Source organism: Cibotium barometz, chromosome 3 (genome assembly GCF_041138505.1).
Source record: "Cibotium barometz isolate CiBa-2024 chromosome 3, ASM4113850v1, whole genome shotgun sequence".
Lineage (NCBI taxonomy): Eukaryota > Viridiplantae > Streptophyta > Polypodiopsida > Cyatheales > Cibotiaceae > Cibotium > Cibotium barometz.
In genome coordinates this window covers 11,232,046-11,255,118 of record NC_141048.1, presented here as the reverse complement: position 1 = coordinate 11,255,118, position 23,073 = coordinate 11,232,046, and the positions used below count along the sequence as shown (strand labels likewise).

The window sequence follows — 23,073 nt, the reverse complement described above, 5'->3', positions numbered from 1 at the left end:
CCTTCTATCAATAAGAAAGAGAAAAGATCTCAAGTGGGGACCACACTTACCATCATTGCTGTTAAGCATGGCCAGCCGCTTCATAGCTTATGATGCGAGAGCATGAGCAGTAGACAACTTGTTGATCTAAGGATTTATGAATTCTCAAAATTTATCTTGGAAGTATGGAGTTGGCTTTATGTGCACACGTTTAGCACTCTTTTCATATGGATATTGTGGATTATATTATCAAGCTTATAGGCAAGCTATATGGAGATATATCTCAAGATATCTTAAGGATATGGTGACGAGATATTTCTTTTGGCTTCATGATCAACCTGGCAAAGAAAAGCTAAGTATACTTTGAGTTTGCAAAGTTGGTGCTTTTGCTATTTACTATGAAGTGTTTTTGATGTTCACTAACCCTTGTATAGCCATACAAGGAGAAAGGTGGTGTTGTTTGCCTTGACATGGTTTCAGGGAAACATTGTTTATGGCTCCCTTTATTGGGATGGATTATATCTATGGAGATTTCTTTCTTGGACAAGATTATGGACGAATCTGTCCCAGTTTATAGAGAAGAAATCTTTGGATATCTCATGGATATGATGCTTTTATGGATAAAGTCCACCTCTACTCCAAGGTGTGTGGTTAGCACGGAGTATGTGGTAAGAGGTATGGTATACAGGTCTATGGATTCCTGGACTTCTTTTCTAGGGATTTGGATCTATCCTCAGGTTTATGGATTATTCTTTTTGGCTCCCTTTATTTGGGATGCATTGGACTTATGAAACTCATTGTTCACATACCCTGTGTAGTGTTCTCTTGTCCTACGTGCTCTCTTGAAGATTGTTTCTACCATGTGTGGGTGAAACAATAGAGAGCAGATGGAAGGGAACATGGGCACTTCAGAGGGTAGTGTCACGCACAACATACCATGTGTAGTGTTCTCTTGTCCCACGTGCTCTCTTGAAGATTGTTTCTACCATATCTGGGTGGAACAATAGAGAGCAGATGGAAGGGAACATGGGCACTTGAGAGGGTAGTGTGAGTTGGTCGCCGAAATGCCTACAAACTATTGGTGGCCAAAATGCCTATAAACTATGTGTAGCAGAAATGCTTATGGAACACCAGGTTATCTGTGCCTACGAGTGATTGTTTTATCTTGTTACTTGAGCCCACCTCTCATCCAAGGTGTGTGGTCAAAGTACCAACACGGAGTGCAAGTGGTAAAGTGGACATGACACCAGGTTGGCACGGGACTTATGTCTATGCCAAGGGTCATGTGGACCGATGCCTTGTTGGCAGGAGACTTATTTTGTCTCGCCCATTTACTTGGGACATGGATTATGATATTTGGACTTACGGGACTGATTTGTCTCGCCCATTTACTTGGGACATTGATTATGATATCTGGACTTATGGGACTGATTTGTCTCACCCATTTACTTGGGACATGATTATGATATCTGGACTTATGGGACTGTTTTGTCTCGCCCATTTATTTGGGACATGGATTTATTTATCTTTATGTCATATTAGAATCACTATCTCCCCATATAGAGGCCAAGAGGTTCATTGTTCATCTCACCATGGATGTGGATTCATGTTGGGATTGTGAGAGGGCAATTCAATGAACACTCCACCATACACGTGGATTCGTGTTGCGATTGTGGAGTGAGTGTTTCATTGTTTCCACACCATGCTTGTTGATCAGAGTTGGGATTGTATGGGAGAACATGGGAACTATTGGGATTGGGAGAAAGGATTGCCCGAACTATGGAGAACCAGCTTTTCTGTCACCATGGTTTGTCCTCTTGAATGGCACCAGTTTGTGTGCATAGCACATGTTTTTGTGCGAGGCACTAGTTTCTTGTGCATGGCACTTATTTAAGTGTCTTAGCACCTGGTTGGTGATTTTCATTGACATATGATTATCTCATTGATATTGGTGATTGAGACACAATTGGTTCTTGTGCCTGTGTCTAGCATATCTTCCATGGAATTCTTGCCCATTTATCTTGGGACATGATTTTGATATTGGTATTATGGAGACTTATTTAGTCTCACCCATTTCTTTGGGACATGGATTCTTCAGTTATATTAGATTTTTGAGAGTGTCTCGTCTCGCCCACTTGATGGGACATGATTATATCTTGAATATATGACTTGAAGCTTAAAGTTGCGGACAACTTTTAAGAAGCTGGGAAGGATTTCACCAGCCTAGACATTTCCCAGTATGAAAGGGATCTGGTGGACTCCAGGATGTCTAAATATTTGGAAAGTACAAGCTTTGGAAATGGGAGATTATCCTAGAATACAAAGGATAGAAGACAGTGTGAGCATTTGTGTGACAGGATCTTCCAATACCAGTAAACCATTCCAATGTCAAAATACGTAGCGGAAATGATAACAAAATCTGAGATCACAAGAGCAAGTAGAGTGCAGAAAATAGACAGCACAAGAGAAGGAGAGAGATAGGCGTGTAACTCTTCTCTATACACAAGATCCCGCAATGAAAACTGAATGAATACAATGTGGGGGCAATGGGGCCTATTTATATGGCCCCATACTGCAGTCGACCAGCGCTAGGATGCGCCGCCACCCCACACAACTGGGCACTTCCAGTCGGCCAGCAGAAAAAACCTCAACCACCCCTACTGAGCAGGTCGGCCAGCTCCATGTGCAACACAGTGCAGTCGGCCAACTACAGATGCTCCTGCCAACCTGTGGCAGCCACCCACACCATGGAAAAATGGGAAAAAATGAGAAAAAAATACGAGTGAGGAAAAATGAGATCACATCTATACAGGGTGGGCACACCCACAACAGAGGCCCTGGTGTCTAATAAAGACAGGAGATGACTTCTAACACCCCCTCAGCTCCTGGCTGTGAAATCAACCCTAGGGAGCTGGAGTGTCGCCTAAGCATAGCTTGAGATAGAGACTTCGTGAAGAGATATGCCACATTGTCCTCCGTCCAACAACAAAGTAGCAAGATGTCACCAGCCAAGATCTTCTCACGTACAAAGTGATGCTGTATCTCTATGTGCTTGGTCCGGGCATGGAAGACCGGGTTTCGAGCAATAGCTATACAACTCTGGTTATCACACTGGATGACTATGGGCTTCTTCTGTGGTGGAAACCCAATCTCGCCTAGCAGCCTCCGCAGCCACACAACCTCACAAGCAGCACCACAAGGAGCCCGATACTCTACCTCTGTCGAAGATAGGGCAATAGTTGGCTGCCTCTTACTGCTCCAAGAAACTGCTCCTGAGCCGAGGGTAAAACTGTAACCTGAAGTAGATCTCCTCGTGTCTAGATCTCCTCCCCAATCTGAGTCACTCCAACCTTGGAGTCTGACTCCATTCCCTCCTGTGTAAAAGAGTCTTCGATCCTTTGTACTCTGCAGATACCGCAAGATCTTCAATCCTGCGTCCCAATGAGACTTCAATGGCGTGTGCATAAAAGAGCTCAACAGCCCCACGGAGAAGCTCAATTCCAATCTGGTGTTCAGCAACCAAATCAATGAGCCAACCAACTTTCGATATTGCGAGGCATCAACTGGCTCACAAGGATCATTAACGGTTAACTTTGTGTTTTGGTTCATCGACGAAGTAATAGGCTTGCAGTTCTCCATCCCAAAGGCCTCAAGCAACTCATGAACATACCGTTGTGCTGAGAGACAAAGAACCCCCTCTGGGTCTGCCAGATCTCCAATCCCAAAAAGAAGTGGAGCAAGCCTAAGTCCGTCATCTCAAACTCCTTTGACAAGGCAGCCTTTGTCACGCCAATGTGCTCTACATGACCGCCAGTGAGAATGAGATTATCCACATAAAGGATGATAATCGTAACCATGCCGCGTTCCCGAAAGAGATACAGGTTAACCGATCTCTGAAATCCAGTCCAAACAAAGAAGGAATCAATCTTCTGATTCCAAGCCCCGGGAGCCTGCTTAAGACCATACAAGGCCTTGCGTAACCTGTAAACCATCCCTTCCGATCCTGGAACAACAAAGCCTGGAGGCTGCTCAACATACACCTCCTCCTGCTAGTCACCATTAAGGAACGCAGATTTTACATCCATCTGATACACGGGCCACCTCTGAGAAGAAGCAAGGGCAAGAACGGTCCGAATCGTGGTCATCCGCGCTGTCGGTGCAAAGGTATCCTCGTAGTCGATGCCTGGCCGCTAAGCATAACCTTTAGCCACAAGTCTGGCTTTGTGTTTGTCCACCGACCCATCTGACGCATATTTGGTCTTAAAGACCCATTTGACACCAATGAGACTGACCGCTTTGACGGCCTCAGTACCAACTCCCATGTTTTGTTCTTCTCGATGGCATCAAGTTCCACCTGCATGGCTTTCCTCCAAGTATCTTGTGAAAGGACTTCCTTCACGGAAGTGGGCTCCTTGTCCCGCATAATACAAGACATCAAAGCATAGTTTACCTGAAGAAGCTTCGCTGTATTGCTTTTGTCACGAACACTGTGCGATCTTCGAGGGCCGTCCTCTGTGGTCCACTCGGAGGGTAACTCCCTGACACCTGACTCCCGAAGGGTGTCCAACAACCACCTAGGTACTCGAACAAATCGTGGAGCCTCCTGCTGTTTGCGGGGGCTCTACTCCAATTGCGGGCTCAACCTCCTGTACTGACTGAGGTGGATCAACTGGAACAATAGTCTGGGAATCATCATCAGACTCTTCTGGATCTCCAAGAAGTGGCGGCTCCTCGACAGTGGATACTGGAACATGCTCATCAAAGACCACATCCGGCTGACAACAATCTCATTCCTATCTGGATCATACAATCTGTATCCCTTGGAAAGAGAATTATACCCCACAAATATAAGCTTGCAGGATTTGGAGTCAAGCTTCCCCCTCTGCTTCTTCGGAATATGTACATACGCATCACTGCCAAAAACACGGAAGTCCGAGACATCAGGTTTTCTGCCAAAGTATGCCTCAAACGGAGTCATATTAGGTACTGAAGTCGTTGGAGACCGGTTGAGGGTATGGACAGCCGTTGCCACAGCCTCTCCCCAAAGTGGACGAGGAAGATCACGATGCTCCAACATGGTCCTCGCCATCTCTACCACAGTCCTGTTTTTGCGTTCTACAACTCCATTCTCTGAAGGCGGTCCTGTATTGGCCATTTCCCTCTTGATGCCATGATCTGCACAAAATCTGAGAAATACATTCGAGGAGAATTCACCCCCTTTGTCAGCCCTGAGAGTCTTTACCTGCAATCCAGACTCTTTTTCCACCATAACGTGCCAATCTTTGAACCGTGCAAAGGCTTGGTCCTTCTGTGAAAGAAAGTAGACCCACGTGAATCTAGTACAGTCATCAACAAGCAGCATAAAATAGAGAAATCCTCCCAATGATGGTGTCTGCTGAGGTCCACACAAGTCAGTGTGAATCAACTCCAACAGTTTTGAAGCCCGCCTGGAAGCCTGCTTCGGAAAGGATTCCCTATTCTGCTTACCACATATGCAAGAACTGCAACGTCCTTGCCTACTGCCAGATCTGGCAAGCCAACCACCATCTGGTCTCGGAAAGCTCGCCGCAGTGCATCCACATTTAAGTGGCCAAAACAAAAGTGCCACAGATCTCCGACCCGAGAACCTATCAACGAGGACAGTGCAGAGAGCTTATAGATACCATTCTCCACACCGCCTTCCCAAACAACCTGGCCAGTCTCACAGTCCCGTAGAGAAACGGAATGCTCCTCAAATTCCATCTGAAAGCCAGTCTTGCATACTTCATGCACTGACAGAAGATGAAAACCAAGAGCAGGGACGTAAAGAACACGAGAAGCATGCTTGCCCCACTTGCTGTCGAGAATAATCTCCCATCCGGCCCTCACTGTGTATCGGAATAGTGGAGTTGTTGCCAATGAAAATGCGACCTGACTGCCGTTTCAGATCCAAAAAGAAGTCACGGGACGGAGTCATGTGCCGGGAAGCACCGCTGTCAAGAATCCATTCCCGGGTATCCTTCGCCGTGAAGCCAACTGCCTCCTCGCTCGAAGATGATGAAGCATCGGAGTCCATCATCTCTAAGTGCACAAATGCAGGAGTCTTCGTAGCTGAGGCTGAAGAATCAGCTCTCTTCCCAGTCCGCTTAGGACACTTCCTCCAATAGTGGCCTTTCTCGCCACAATCATTGCAGGACCGCTCGGCCTTCAGCTTCTCTCGTTCTGTGTCGGGCTTCTTCTCAGAAGACTTCTCTGGTGAAGCCTTCCCTTTGCCCTTGTTGTTATTCCGACCGTTGGCCAGTTAAGGCCTCCGAACCTCCGCTGTGAGGAAGGTTCATGAAACGTTCCTCCTGGTCCAAGACCATGGGCACAAGCTCCTCCCAGGTAATGGTGCTGAGCCTGCCACTCTTAATCAAAGAGGAGTAGAAAGCGGAATACTGAGCAGGCAAGTGTGACAGCAAAGTAATGGCCATGTCTTCAGATGATATCTCCTTCCCAGCCTGGAGGACTTCCTGCTGAAGGGCCTGCAGCTTGTTAATGTGCTCCCGCATCGTCGATGACTTTGCACGGTTCATAACCCGCATCTGCACTTCCAAGGAGATCCTCTTCATGGGTGATACCCTGTTATAAAGAGAAGCCAAGTGCTGCCATATGCCTCTGGCCACCGTCATATGCTTTACGTGATTGATTACTTGTGGTGTGCAATTGAGGAAAATAAATGACCGGACCCTGGCGTTGACGCGATCCCATATCTGTGCCTATGCCTCACGGTCCTTCTTCATTGATAGTAACTCCCCTTCCTCTGCTTCCGGCCGTGGAACCCCGATAACGATGAAATCAGCAAGGTCATATGACTCCAACACAGACTCCATCATAACCTTCCAGATGCCGTAATTGTTCCCGTCCAACTAACGGTCCGCTGGGAACGTGGGGAGAGTTGGGATCTTCACATGCTTCTCAGCCATCTCTAACAAATCTGCCATCGCAAGGATGTAACTCAAAAGGCGGAGGGGGGGGGGGGGGGGCTCTAAACCTGCAAGTGGCTGTCCAGCTCCTTTAGCCCGCCTTCCTCTTGCTACTTCTCTTCCCGAACAATCCAAACAGTCCACCAATTAGCAACGTAACAATCCCCCTCTTGCGCAGAAAACCCCCAAGATCTTTCAAGAGCCTAGGGCTCTGATACCATGTCAAAATACGCAGCGGAAATGATAACAAAATCTGAGATCACAAGAGCAAGTAGAGTGCAAAAAATAGACAACACAAGAGAAGGAGAGAGATAGGCGTGTAACTCTTCTCTATACACAAGATCCCGCAATGAAAACTAAATGAATACAATGTGGGGGCAATGAGGCCTATTTATATGGCCCCATACTGCAGTCGGCCAGCGCTAGGATGCGTCGCCAGCCCACACGACTAGGCACTTCTAGTCGGCCAGCAAAAAAACCTCCACGACCCCTACTAAGCAAGTTGGCCAGCTCCATGTGCAACAGAGTGTAGTCGGCCAGCTATACAGATGCTCCTGCCAGCCTGTGGCAGCCACCCACACCATGGAAAAATAGGGAAAAAATACGAGGAGTGAGGAAAAATGAGAAAACACCTATACAAGGCGGGCACACCCACAACCGAGGCCCTGGTGTCTGATAAAGACAAGAGATGACTTCTAACAGCTGAATCGTCCACTGGCCTCCTACAGCCTGAATCGTAGGCTGCTCAATCACTGAGTCTTGGTCAATCAATGAACTCCCGTCCTGGATCCTCTGCCAATATGGACCAAAATAACTATCAATCCTGCTACGCTCTCTCAATGACTGAAATAAGTCAGTGGAAATCTCGGTGAACAACAAAGTTTTCACCTCTCAGATCCGAATAAGCGCATCCGCTACATTGTTCATGGGCCCCTTACGATAGTGTATCTCAAAATCAAAATCTTGCATTAACTCTGCCCATCTAGCCTTTCATCCTTTCATATCATCCGCATCACACACATACTTGATTGATTGATGATCAGTCAATACCACAAACTTGGAGCCATATAAATAATGCCTCCAAACCTTGAGAGCGTAAAGTTCCTTTTCAAGGATCAGCCAACAAGATTGAGTGTCGTCCAGCTTTGGACTCTCAAAAGTCAACAGGTCTATCATCTTGGAATAGAGCAGCCCCGATCGCATAGTCACCCACGTCGGTCTCAAGAACATAAGGCCAACTAAGATTGGGCGGTGCTAAGGTAGGTGCTTCCTTGACTTTATCTTTCAAAAGTCTGAAGGCCGTATCCCGACCTCATTCACCCTTGCCTTATCGGACAGCCTCATTACACATCAACAACGAATTCCCTATCTAGAACCATGTGTACGAGTCTAAGAAAGTAGAATGAATAGTGTTAAAGAAAGTAGAGTATTGGAGTTTTCATCGAAAGAAGCTCAACATGGCCCCACCTTTTGCCCAATGCCCATGCACGCCACCTACGCTGATCCGTGGTGACTTGGATCTCTAATGCATAAAACCACTGGGCAATGATCCAATTTAGAGGTGCCTGTAGCAAAGACTGAAGCAACCCTGCCTGTTTGGTATGAGAAACTTTCACTTTTTGACATATCTGGCATGATTGGACATGTTGGTAGACATCCCGTTGCATCTTAGGCCAATAGAATGACCTCTCTAACTTCTCCAAGATACTATTGATACCTTGATGATCCCCAACAAGAGAATCATGGGCATCGTGGCCCTTCGCTATGGCTGTCCTGCTTGCATGGAATGAGCATGCAAAACTTACTAAATTTGTCAACAATTGTCATACACTCTGTTTCTAGATCCAGCTGAGATGGAAAGAGGGCCTACGAAGTCCATACTGATGTCGTGAAAGGGTCCCTCAAGAATGCAGATTTCCAGCAGTTCCAGCCTTGATTCATCAGTATACATCAGTATCCAGCATTCATTGCATCATCCAGGCATACACCAGTCATCTGGTAAAGGTATTCTATCATTCATAAGCATTTACAGCATTCTAACTGAAACCAGCCCGACAGGCAGTGAAACAAACACTCGCACACATAAAACACTTCAACGCCATTGAGGACCTAGAAAAGGAAAACAAACAGGGGGAGCTAGAGTGCTCCTGCCAAACAGTACACGGACACCGATTGGCCCCAAAACGCAGTGGCGCCCCTTGCGGTATTTCTTTAATTGATTAAAAGAGCTTTGATTACAATAAGGCTGGAAACTCAACCGTTACAATAGAACCCCTAAAGCATACAAAGAACCTGCATCATGGCTTCTTGTCCACTCGACATCCACAAACAAATCAAGCCATTGTTCACATCGAAAGACCCTCTCACATTGAGTCTGCATACAGAAGCTTTCTCCCATGATCAAGACTGCCACAACCATCCATAGCCTCTCACACTATGAACAGCATCACACCCTAACGAGACTAACCCAACGGGCTCGCTGAAGCTGCGCCCCGCCTCCTGCCTGCGCGACCTGCACACCAGCTCCCCCCCCCGCCATTGTGCTCTTGCCCCCCCCGCCTGCTGTTGTTCCTGCGCCACCTTCCCTCGGTGCTCTGCCCGCCACCCTTCGCCTGCTTTCTGCTGCGCCCCCCCTCCCTCGCTGCTGCGCTCCCTCCTTGCCCCCTCGCCCCCTCCCTCCTCGCCTCTTCGCCTTCTCGCCCCATTCCCTTCTTCGCCATCTCGCCTCTGCATCGCCCCCTTCCGCCAGCATTCTCCTCCCCGCCCCTCAGTCGTGCAGCTGCCCCCCCCATGCTTTTCCTTCGCCGTTTTTACCCCCCCTCTCCTTTTCGTGCTGACCTCCGCCCCCCTGGGGTTTTTGTTTCTTTTATTCAGCTACCTAGGATAGGGGGGGGATGGATTGATCAGAGAGTGGAGTTCTCGGGGCTCCCGAACCAGTGCTTCATATGCAGGCAGGTCGGCCATCTGGCCAAGGCCTGCCCTCGCAGGAGACCTCGGCCCTCACCACAGCAGCAGGCCCCTGATGGCCCGCCCACAGATGCAGCACGGCAGGCTGCCTCCGGGACACCTGCTCAGGCCACAGAGACCTCGGAGTGGCAGCCTGGACAGGGGCGTCACCGAGGGAGACAGTCACAGCAGCACGCACAGAGACCGCTGCAGCAACAGCCACAGGCTCAGCCTCACTGGGTTCCCGTGAGGAACAGCTTTGCTCCTCTCCAGGAGGAGCCCCCTGCACAGCGACTGAGGACCAGGAGATGCCAGCACCCCCTCCTTCACCCCCCCCACCCCCACCCTCATCCCCTCCCATTGCCTCGCTTCCACCTTCGCCTCCGCCCGCCCCCGCTCCGGTCTCGGCAGCGGCTCCCTCTCCGCCCCCCTCGCCCCCCCCCCCCCACCCGCCTCGCCTTCCCGGGAGACCCTAGCAGTCCCCTGGCATTCGCCCGCAGTCCGGAGGGCGCTGAGCACCGATCTCGCTCGAGCACCACAGAGGAGACCTGCCATGCAATCGTGTGTGAAACACTAGTCAAGACTGGTGAAGGGACCAAATGGTGACATGCTCTCTGCTAACATGAAAACCTACAAAAGAAGCCTGTTGCTAGCCTTATAACTCGGATCTTGTAAGAGGGTCGAGCAAGAGAGTTTAGCAACTATTATATGCCAACTCTCAAGGCTTAATCTAAATTTCAATTATCAAAATACCGGGGACCTGCCTGGTTTTGCAACTTCTTGTCCTTATTACGCTCTAGTATCAGATTGTCAAATAAGTGTTTCATTTTTAGCTTTGTAAAGTTGTTTTTCAGCATCTCTCTCCTTGCTATCTGTTTGTCCCACATCAAACCTTGTAAGGCCTTTTACACAAATGGTTGAGCATGGCTCTCACCCAATCACAAGCTAGCAACTTGGGCTTCATCTATCTCTTGGCTTCATGCATAGCGCTGCAAAGCATGATATTTTGGAGGCTTGGGACTTTTGGGCCCATCAACCACACTGAGTCATTGGTTATTTTGGTTTTTGGTAAGATGTCGAGAAACTTCATATTTATAGTTTTATCGTTCATGGACAATATTGTGCGCGGTGTAATGGTCAAGAGGTTTGTCATAGCCAATGTATTGCTCTCAGGCAATGTAACTAACCTTCTGATGAAAGATAAGTTGCACTAGGGTTACCTATTCTCTCATTCACAACATGCTTCCCCCAATAGTGATTGTTTGTTCGAACATTTGCTTTTCAATCCATTTGTTCTAGCACATTATTGGGCATAAGCAAGCACTAAAAAATATTGTATATTACATGGTCATTCTCGAAATTGGAAGAGGCATTAGCAACCCTGAGGTCTTATGTCTGTCATACTTGCTCTAACATAATAATCCATATCCTTTGGCATAATGGGCCAATAGAAAAACGGCTCTATTACCTCTTTGGTGGAAGAGATACCTCTAGCTTGCATATGGCAGTGGATGAGACTCGTCCCTACCCTTCTGCCCCAACCCTCTCATTACACATGTGGCATTCTCATGCATGTTCATGTAAACTTGAGAAGACAAAGAGAAGGTGAAAGGAAATACCTGCTTGACCCGAGGATCCAAGGAGTGAAGGGGCGTAGTCGGAGAGGAGATGTATTGTGCGATGGGGGCAGAGCTGGCACCAGCAATGAGCCTCAGGAGCTCCTCCCCAAATGAAAGGCGAGGGGGTTTCTTCATCTTCCCAAGCAGGCGCTTGAGGTGGGGGGTGCCACCTTCGCCCGCAGCAGCCGCAACGCCTGCTCTCATCTTGCAGCTCCTCTCTCGCCTCCTGCCCAACTTGTGAGGAGCCCATCGCGCACCGCAAGAAAGCAGAACTGCACCGCCTTCAGTCTGATGATGATACGCTCTACTTGATAGCCAAGGGCGACAATAGAGCGAGGTCGCCATAGATATTGTGACATGCGGAAAGACTATTGGACCTGGCGACCAAGGCTCGAGAAAAGAACCGATTCCCTCTCTACAACCATCTCTCACACAGATCACACCCTATTAAATGTTCAAACACTCTCTCACACACACATATGTACACACCCTCTCTCTCTCTCACACACACGCACGCACGTGTGCACATATGTATGCACACATCCCCCCTCTTTTCTCTCTCTCCCACATAAAAGCACACACACTCTCTCTCTCTCTCTCTTACACACGCACCCACACACATATGCTCTCTCACACACACACTCTCTCTCTCTCTCACACACATTCACACATATAAATATTAGTATATACAATATTATGTTTTAGATACATATATCTATACATGGATACATATACTTATACATACATATATGAGTGTATTTAAAAATATAACTACACACAAAGAGACATAATTTTGATTAAATTTTAATGCACGCGGAGATGCATGGTAAGGTGTGCTCACTTTTAAATATATAGATGAATATATTATACACAGAGACACATATATGTGTGTGTGTGTGTGTGTGTGTGTGTGTATGTATAAATATAAATAAAAATGCACACACATATACATATATATAAATATATGTATATGTATGTATGTATGTATGTATATATATATATATATATATATATATATATATATATATATATATGGAGAGAGAGAGAGAGAATCTTTTTAAAATGATGATTTTCAAAAAAGATTCTCATCATTTGCCTTGGCTATTCATACCTTATCATTTGCCTTGGCTATTATATCAATGCCACTGATGTGGCATTGATATAATAGCCTTGAGGCTAAAAACCCCATGACTAAGGTCTCCTGTCTCTCCCTCCCCCGCCTTGCCTTGCCCTTGTCGCCTGCTATGGCCGGCCCAATGCGGCCAACTGCCCTTGCCCATCTCTCTCTCTTCGCCCTGCCTTGCCCCCCTTCCTCTCATGGTTGTGGTCGGTCCAAAGCAGCCAACTGCCCCTCTCCCCTCCACCTACCCTCTCTCCACCGCCCTCATTCTTTGACGCTATGGAGTTTGCTCACCACCAAGAGAGAGAGAGAGAGAGAGAGAGAGAGAGAGAGAGAGAGAGAGACGGTGTTGAATGTGCGATAGAGCCACGGTAGTAGTAACTGTTGTGCCATATATAACCATGCAACCATCCACTTTAAACCCAACTTTTTGCAAAAAAAAAGGAGGCACAGTTATTGCATGGAGTGGCAAGGTGGCAGATCGAACCATAGTTTCTTTTTTTAGTGTTTACATTATGGTAAAAAAACAAAAGAAATTAATAAAGCCCTATTTTGAGGATTTGGGTACCTGAGAGAGAGAGAGAGAGAGAGAGAGAGAGAGAGAGAGAGAGAGAGAGACTCTTATCTATTACATATTATTCATGAGTTTTCCTTACTACCACGTGGAGAAAGGAGAGGGAGAATTTTTGAAAAGGAGAAAGGAGAAGAGAAGACAGCCTTTGGGGGTTTCTTTCCCACATGCCTAGATGCCTTGGGGCTCACAATTAATTTTCACCATCAAGTCATTTGCTCATTGAAAAAGTTTCTTATATATATATATATATATGAAAGCAAATTGCCCACCCCTCCACATAGGCACACATATATATCTTTTAATATTATATTATGTGTATGTGTAAGAGAGAGAATATACATACATACACACACACACACACACACACACACACACATATTATGTATGTATGTATCTATAGGTATGTAAGCATGTATATATATATATATATATACATACATACATACATACATACATACCTTAGAAAGCAATCTCCCCTCCTCCACACACACACACACACATCTTCTAATATTATATTATGTGCATGTCTAAGAGAGAGAATATAGATACCTATACATACATACACTACGTATCTATAGGTATGTAAGCATGTATATATAAATAGATCTATACAGACACATGCACACCACACATACCTGGACATGATATGTGCACATGCACACACACACTTGCACACATGGACAGACGTGCACACAGATATGCACACTTACATGCATGCACACACACGCAAGCTTGATATGCTTACTTACACACACACACATATGCAAACTTGCACATACACATAGAGATATGCATACCTACATGCACACACACATACACAAGCTTGCACATGCACTTACATGTGTATACATGCACATAAGTACATACAAATACACACATACATACACTCACATACACAAGTACATGCATGCACACATGTATACATAGACATAAATGCACACACACACTCACACACACACATTTGCATGCACAAACTCACACACACACAGATGTAGGTACACACATAGATACAAAGATGTACACATGGACATATTAACATGGTCACACACACTTACATGCACACACTCGCACATGGATGCACACAAACACAAACATACACATCACGTACACACAATCACACCATACACACACTAGCACATACACACAATTAAGACACTTGTGCGATGCATGCATGCATGAAGTCGACATTACACAATCACATATTTTTAAAACCCTAAGATCTCTCTAGATAATTGTTATGCATAAACATGCATAAATCAAGCATAATCTCGTCCACCCGACCATCCCCGAGCCCAAGGGATGCACACATGAATTATAATGAAGTACATCATACCTTGACCTTGATGTCCTATACCATCAAAACTACAAAGACACTCTTAGAAAACACACACACACACACATTTTTTTGTTTACACACACACTTACATTAATATATATATATATATATATATATATATATATATATATCATACACACACACACACACACTTTTTCTCGATACACACTCATACATAAATCTCCCTCTCTCTCTCTCACACACACACATTTTTTTCTCTCTCTCTCACTTTCTCTCTCTCTCTCTTTCTCTCTCTCTCTCTCTCTCTCTCTCTCTCTCACACACACTCACACACACACGCACACGCACACACACACATTTTATCTCCACACAGATTTTTTGTCTACACACACTTACATAAATCTCTCTCTCTCTCTCTCTCTCTCTCTCACACACACACACACACACACGCACACACACGCACGCACGCATGCACACGCATAAATAATACACACATACATTGTGAAAAAAATTATGAAAAAAAGGGAAAAAATTAAAAAAAGGAGTTCAAAGGCTATGTTGTTCGTGAAAAAAGAGAGAGGTGGGAACATTTAAAAATTGGACGCAGGAAAATTTGTCAAGATTCAGACTCGGAACCTCTTGTACCCATATTGCTACACTATTTACTAGGCCAATGGTTACTTCCTGCCCAGCGGTTGTTCTCATTGTAATTATAACTATGTATAAGCACGGAATGACAAATGGCATTTTTGCAATGCACCCTAGAGTCTTAACTACATGATAACTCCCCCCACTAACAACAAGGGGCTTACTATCTATCCTTGCCCCAAGAAGATAGGAAATATAGGAAATGCTTATTATAAGATAGGAAATATAGGAAATGCTTATAAGATAGGAAATATAGGAAATGCTTATAAGATAGGAAATATAACATATTACCTGTTGTGGCAAGGCTGAATTATAGATTAATAGAGAGAAGGGACCATTCTAAAGAAAAAAAACAAGAATAAGATATTTTACCATTTTGGTAAATTTTAAAAATTAAAAATTTTCACTTTTTCAAATAATGAAGCAAATCAGGTTAACCCTAACCCTAATGCAAATGGTAACGTAAAAGATATTTAGTAATCATTTATTTAGGACCTCCTAACAAGTGTCTCTCTCTCTCTCTCTCTCTCTCTCTCTCTCTCTCTCTCTCTGTGTGTGTCACACACGCACACATCTCTATCTACCTCCTCACACACACACACATCTCTATCTCTATCCCTATTATGGAGGCCAAGCTTATTTTCCCCAATAATGAAATGAAGACGCCTTTGAGCAATGGCAAAGGCTTTGTGAACAAGGAATTTCTTAATAAAAGAATAAGATATTTTACCATTTTGGCAAATTTTAAAAATTAAAAATTTTCACTTTTTTAAATAATGATGCAAATCAAGCTAACCCTAACCCTAATGCAAACGATAACGTAAAAGATATTTGGTAATAATTTATTTAGGACCTCCTAACAAGTCTCTCTCTCTCTCTCTCTCTCTCTCTCTCTCTCTCTCTCTCTCTCTCTCTCTCTCACACACACACACACACATACACACACACACACACACATCTCTATCTCTATCCCTATTATGGAGGCCAAGCTTCTTTTCCATAGAACAATTTTTATCCAGGATTTACCTCATCTATCGTACTATACAGAAATTGAGTCTCGATTTACGGATCCTTTAGTCCAGCCTAACCCCATCCAGCCCCATGGGTTAGTCAACCGCCCAACCACTATAGTGATGGGATCCAATTTAGGAATTTGGTTGGGTTTTGTCCCAGGTACTTTGGAAAAGAGTTCCCAGGCCCCCTAGCCGGATATTCATGCAAACATAAAACTAGTCACACCACTTACACCCAATACGAACTTGCCTTTTTCACAGATTCAACAATCTTTAAAACAATCATTTAATGAAACCATAGTGATACTGATCATAATCCTCTAATTATCTTGTTGAATCCAATTTTCAATTTTTTCCTTTATCGGTGTACCTATGGCATCATTGGTAACCATTACACTCACCAGGGGCCTTTTCAATAGTTCCTAGCTCATAGTACCCGACAATATAATCACATAAAAATATCCAGATGGAATCTCCATTGAAGATCAGCAAGATCAGCCAATAGATCCATATAAAAGAGCCATGGACTCATTCGTTGAGGACCAGCAAGGTCAATCAACCAGATCCATGCCCAAATTCAGAAAACAACTCTTACTCCTTGTTCCAATATCTTCCTCCACGTACTTGTGGGTATCTTCGGCGACCCAGAGCCTAAGCACCATATGGTCAGCACCCCCTAGGATCCTTCGCAGGTCACCTAGCGCTTCACTCATAGGCCGCTTCCTTGGTCCCTCATCCACTGTACCGGAAACTCACCATTTAAATCAAACCGAGGCTGGTCAAGATCTCGGCCGACCTTGCTACGCGAGATGTCCTCCAATGACTCTCCGTTTAGCAGTTGCAACTTTAACAGATAGGTCTCCACGACCTCCTTCACAAGACGGTGAAAAATGCTTCCCCAGCATTCTTGACATAAAACAGTCATTTAAAAACAGATTTCACATACAATACAGTTCCTACAATATTTCCATCTTTTCTCATTACATCCTTTCACATTAATCCCCATCTTTTCTCATCTTCCCACAATTTTATTTTCTTCATCGATCCCTATCACATCACATCATTTCCGCATCAAAGTCACATCCACCAATCACATCATCCACACATCAGTCTACATCATCCATACATCCATCCACATCATCCACATCAATCCACATCATCCATACATCCATCCACATCATCCACATCAATCCACATCATCGATCCCTATCACATCACATCATTCCCACATCAAAATCACATCCAATCACATCATCCACGCATCAGTCCACATCATCCATACATCCATACATCCATACATCCATTCCCACATCATCCATACATCCATCCACATCATCCACATCAATCCACACATCAATCCACATTATCCATACATCCATCTACATCAATCCACATCAATCCACACATCAATCCACATCATCCATACATCCATCCACATCAATCCACTCATCAATCCACATCATCTATACATCCATCCACATCATTCATACATCAATCCACATTCATTTCATAAGCATCCTCATTCTCATCTAATCACTTCTTTTTCTATCTCAACACTTAATTCCTCATTTATCCATACATCCATCCATATCATTCATACATTAATCCACATTCATTTCATAAGCATCCCCATTCTCATCTAATCACATCTTTTTATATCTTAACACTTAATTCCTCATTTATCCTCATCAGATCTCATCCACTTGCATCACTTCACATACATTCACATTCATTCACATCCCATATCATTCATTCACATCCTGATTCACATGCTAACACATTCATTCACATCCCATATCATTCATTCACATCCTGATTCACATGCTAACACATTCATTCACATCCCATATCATTCATTCATATCCTGATTCACATACTAACACATTCATTCACATCCCATATCATTCATTCACATCCTGATTCACATGCTAACACATTCATTCACATCCCATATCATTCATTCACATCCTGATTCACATACTAACACATTCATTCACATCCCATATCATTCATTCACCTCTCTTATCATTCATATCTATCCAAGTTACTTCCATCTCATCGCCTCTATCCTCGTTCATATCCATCACATTCACATTCACATATATTCTTCCACATACATCCACATCCATACTTATCACATACACATCCATATCTATCCTTTCATATACATCCACACCCATCTTTTCACATACATACATCCATATCCATTCTTCTCATACATTCACTTCCACTCTTAATATACATCCACATCCATACTCATCACATACACATCCACATCTATCCTTTCACATACATCCACATCCATCTTTTCACATACATACATCCATATCCATTCTTTCACATACATCCACATCCATCCTTTACATACATCCACATCCATCCTTTACATACATACATCCATATCCATCCTTTCTCATATATCTACTTCCATTCTTCACATACATCCACTTCTATTCTTCACATACATTCACTCCTATTCTTTACATACATTCACATCCATTCATTCCCATCTTTCTGATTCGCATCCCATCTCATCACATCTATTTACCTCTCATTCTCATCACATCTATTTATAGAATGTAAGAGGATTCTTATTTTTAATATAAAGATTCTTTACACATCTATTTATGCATAAGAATAATTTCAGTGGAAAATAACACTTTTATAAAAATCCGCTTATGCATCTAATTATGCATACATTCAATTTTAAGGAGAATAACACTTTCGAATTAAAAATAATTTTCTTTATGCATCTTTTTATGCATAAAATCAAAATTGATGAGAATAACACTTTTGAAATAAAAATAAATTTCTTTATGCATAAAATAAAAATTGATGAAAATAACTCTTGAAATAAAAATAAATTTCGTTATGCATCTTTCTATGCATAAAATCAAAATTGATGAGAATAACACTTTTGAAATAAAATTTTTTTTCTTTATGCATCTTTCTATGCATAAAATCAAAATTGATGAGAATAACTCTTTTGAAATAAAAATAAATTTCTTTATGCATCTTTCTATGCATAAAATCAAAATTGATGAGAATAACTCTTTTGAAATAAAAATAAAATTCTTTATGCATCTTTCTATGCATAAAATCAAAATTGATAAAATAACTCTTTTGAAATAAAAATAAATTTCTTTATGCATCTTTTTATGCATAAAATCAAAATTGATGAGAATAACACTTTTGAAATAAAAATAAACTTCTTTATGTATCTTTTTATGCATAAAATCAAAATTGATGAAAATAACTCTTTTGAAATAAAAATAAATTTCTTTATGCATCTTTTTATGCATAAAATCAAAATGAAGAAAGTAACTCTTTTATAATAAAAAAATATATTCTTTTATGATGAAAGTAACTCTTTTATAATAAAAAAATATATTCTTTTATGCATAAAAATCTATTTTGATGAAAGTACCACTTTCTTAATAATAATAAAAATTATTCTTTTATGCATAAAAATCCATTTTGATGAAAGCAATACTTTCATAATAAAAAAATTATTCTTTTATGCATAAAAATCAATAATCTTCTATGCATGAAAATGACACTTTTAGAATAAAGAATCAATAGGGATTATTCTTTTAGGATAATAAAAGATAACACTTATTTCTAAATTTTTGAAAAATTTCACCATAACCTCCTTTGTATGGCTGACCATTTTTTAATTTTTTTCCTACTTAATTTTTCTTAAAAATTAACTCTAATTGATTTAAAGTAATCTAGACTAATCAAAATTCACTTATAAAAGAGAAAACGATATAAAAAGTTTAATTCCAACTATTATCACTTAACTAGGATAAAGAAGGGTTGATTCTAATAATGAGAGAGGGGAAAAGCCTTTCAACCAAGGCATAGCATCCATTTCAAACAACATAAAAATTAGAAAAGCATAAAAATCAATAAAGACAATTATAAGATCTCTACTTACATAATTTCTGGGAGCTTTCCTTTGGCTTGATGGTTTGAGGGTTCTACTCTTGTTTGTAACAAGAGTGGCCACCAATCTTTGGAAGAGGGAAAGGTCAAAAACTAGTGAATTATTAAAAAAATTCACAGTTCTTAGCTTGGGAGGAGTAGAGTAACAGTGCATAAACACTATCCTTTTTCAACAAAGGGGGAGGCTTCTATTTATAAGAAAAAATGAGGTCCTAGCCAAGCAAACTGATTCTAGAATTTTTCAAATCAGTTTGGTCAATTTTTGACCATTTTTAGGTCAATTTAGCTTACTTTTTGGAACTAGACTTGAAATAGGAGAGAGAAGAGATGAAATATCCCAATTTTTGAAGATTTTAAACTCAATTACACATGTGAAGTAGGCGCCTCATTCATGAGGGGGCGAATCCCCATTGTGAGGTGTCAAAAATCCATTTTTTGAATTCCTTTGGTCCTTAGTCCACTCTTCATCTTATGTAAGTATTTACTCATTTTTGGGGGGATTTTCCTTATTTCTTCTATTTATCTTCTTCATAAATTTGGATGAATCTCATTGGCCCCTCAAAACCTTAATTTATAATTTTTCGAAAATCTGGACCCTAGGATAAGGCCTCTTGAATAGATTATACTTGATTTTCTAATGCACCTTCTGAAAATCTTTTTGAACTTCTATTTTGGGGAAACTTATTTTAATAAGAAGATATATTTTTCCATCCAAAAATATTCAATTTTTGAATAATCTCTCTCTAGAATATTTTCTCTCTCTAGGCCAAAATAGGTAGAAATAAGATCTTTTATATTTCTGAAGAGGGAATTGATTACAGGGGAAGATACTGGACATCCTGGGAGACTGCGAAGGAATCTTACAAGCCCTCAGGTGTTGAGCTCATTAATAAAATGAGGCATTCAGGGAATGCTCATTCAGGGAATGCTCAACACAAGAGATGAAAATGTAATGTAATTGATGTGGATGATGATGCTAGTCATAGACCTGAGTACAACGTGCACATGAGAGATAGGAAGTCTCTTGGACGTTGTAGGAAAATACAATTCATGGATGAAGATAAGGACACAAGAAATGAATCGAGTGATAAAATCATAATGGAAGCACCCATACACAAGACATTTTGGGCAATTAGGAGAACTCCGAAGAGTAGTAAAGTGTTTGGGTTATATAGGTAGTAGTAAGTGTGGTTGCATGATTGTAAGATGTACAAAAGGAGTACCTACACCATCACTTCTTTCAACAAGGTCCCATGCTGCTGTGAAGACTAGTCAAATGATGTGGTTTTGCAATAATGACATCATGCATACATGGGCTGTGGACAAGAACATTGACCTTCCCCCACACAATTTGCCTACTATATGGCCAGTGAAGTCAACCAGAAGTGCCTAAAGGAGAGACAAACACATTAAAAAATGATATGTCACGAGATGGTCGTTGCACAAGATACAGAACATGCATTTTAGAAGATGCTGCAAAAAGGATCAAGAAAGCACTAGATATAAATGCACATGTTGCACAAGTGCAGGTGTTTCAATCCTCCAAACATGAGGCTTTCACCATTGAAACACTTGGAGAAGGTTCTCATGTGGGAAGTTATGATGTGCATATCAAAATGCATCCATCATGCTCATTTTGGGAAGGGTCAACAAGCAAAAACCCTACTTAGCATGCACTTGTACTTTATGTACATGAGAGTCATGGGATTGAGCCAAAATGAAAATATGTTTATTCACCAACCAATTTTGATAGAAAGGGAGGTAATTGAATGTCTACGCATAGAACGAACCTACCTTGAATTGGTTTTGTGGACAACTCATGTTCCTAATTTAACTTTAGAAACGTATGCGATGTGCAAAAATGTTCGGGGTATCATTTTATTGGAATAATTTCGATGGAGTAATTTTATTTGAGCTTGTATCATTTTATTAGAGAATTTTTTTTTCTATTGAGAGAGAGAGAGAGAGAGAGAGAGAGAGAGAGAGAGAGAGAGAGAGAGAGAGAGAGAGAGAGAGAGAGAGAGAGAGAGAGAGAGAGAGAGAGAGAGAGTGTGAGAGTGTGTGTGTGTGTGTGTCCCCGCAGGTGAGCGTCAGGGAACTGCCAGGGCCTCCCGGGGAGCTGAGGCGAGCGGGGGAGAGGAGGGGGGAGAAGGGGGTGCTGCCAAAACCGGAGCGGGGACGGGAGGAGGCAAAGGTGGAAGCGAGGCGGGAGGGGGGTGGGGGCAAAGGAGGGGGTGCTGGCATCTCCTGGTCCTTAGTCGGCGCTGGGCTCTCCTCCTGTAGGGGAGCAAAGCTGTTCCTCATGGGAACCCAGTGATGCTGAGACTGTGGCTGCTGTTGCACCGGTCTCTGGGCGTGCTACTGGGGCTACCTCCCTCGACGGCGCCCCTGTCCAGGCTGCCACTCCGAGGTCTCTGTGGGTTGAGCAGGTGTCCCGGAGGCTGCCTGTCGAGCCGCATCTGTGGGCGGGCCATCGGGGGCCTGCTGCTGCTCTACAGTGAAGATCGGGGTCTCCTGCGAGGACAGGTGGCCGACCTGCCTGCTCTGCAGATAAAGCACTGGTTTGGGAGCCCCGAAAACTCCACTCTCTGATCAATCCATCCCCCCTATCCTAGGTATGCGGGCGAGGGGGCTACGGGAGAGTCCCTCTGAGGTGGGGCGGGAGGAGCCTGAAGCTATGTCGAAGGAGGTGGAGCGAATGCGGAGAGTCTTGCAAGAACTGAGCTGCACACAAAGGGCGGAAGGGGGAAGGGGGGAAGGCGGAAGGGGAAAAAAAAACCCAGGGGACGAAAAAAATAGAAAGAAGGGGAGGGGGGTAAGGCAGCGAAGACAAAAAAAGACCCCAAGGGGGGGCGGAGCAGTGCGAAAAAGGGGGGGGTGGGGGGAAAGAGAGGGCGACGGCGGTTGGCGGAGGGGGGAGGGGCGCTGAAGAATGAAATATACGCGAGGGCAAGCGGGGGGGAGTAGACGCGTGGGCGGGAAGGG

The 23,073-nt window shown here is 43.3% G+C and overlaps 1 protein-coding gene across 2 annotated transcripts in view; it reads right to left on the bottom strand.

Moving 5' to 3' along the window:
* LOC147639708 (protein ABCI12, chloroplastic-like) overlaps positions 1-12,037 on the bottom strand; it is a 38,057-nt gene extending 26,020 nt beyond the window's left edge. For both annotated transcript variants that reach the window (XM_086773048.1, XM_086773057.1), the window contains exon 1: positions 11,489-12,037. In XM_086773048.1, coding sequence (XP_086629174.1) covers positions 11,489-11,833 — 345 coding nt within the window. In that variant the 5' untranslated portion in view covers positions 11,834-12,037. The remainder of the gene's footprint in view (positions 1-11,488) is intronic.
* Positions 12,038-23,073: the final 11,036 nt, after the last annotated feature.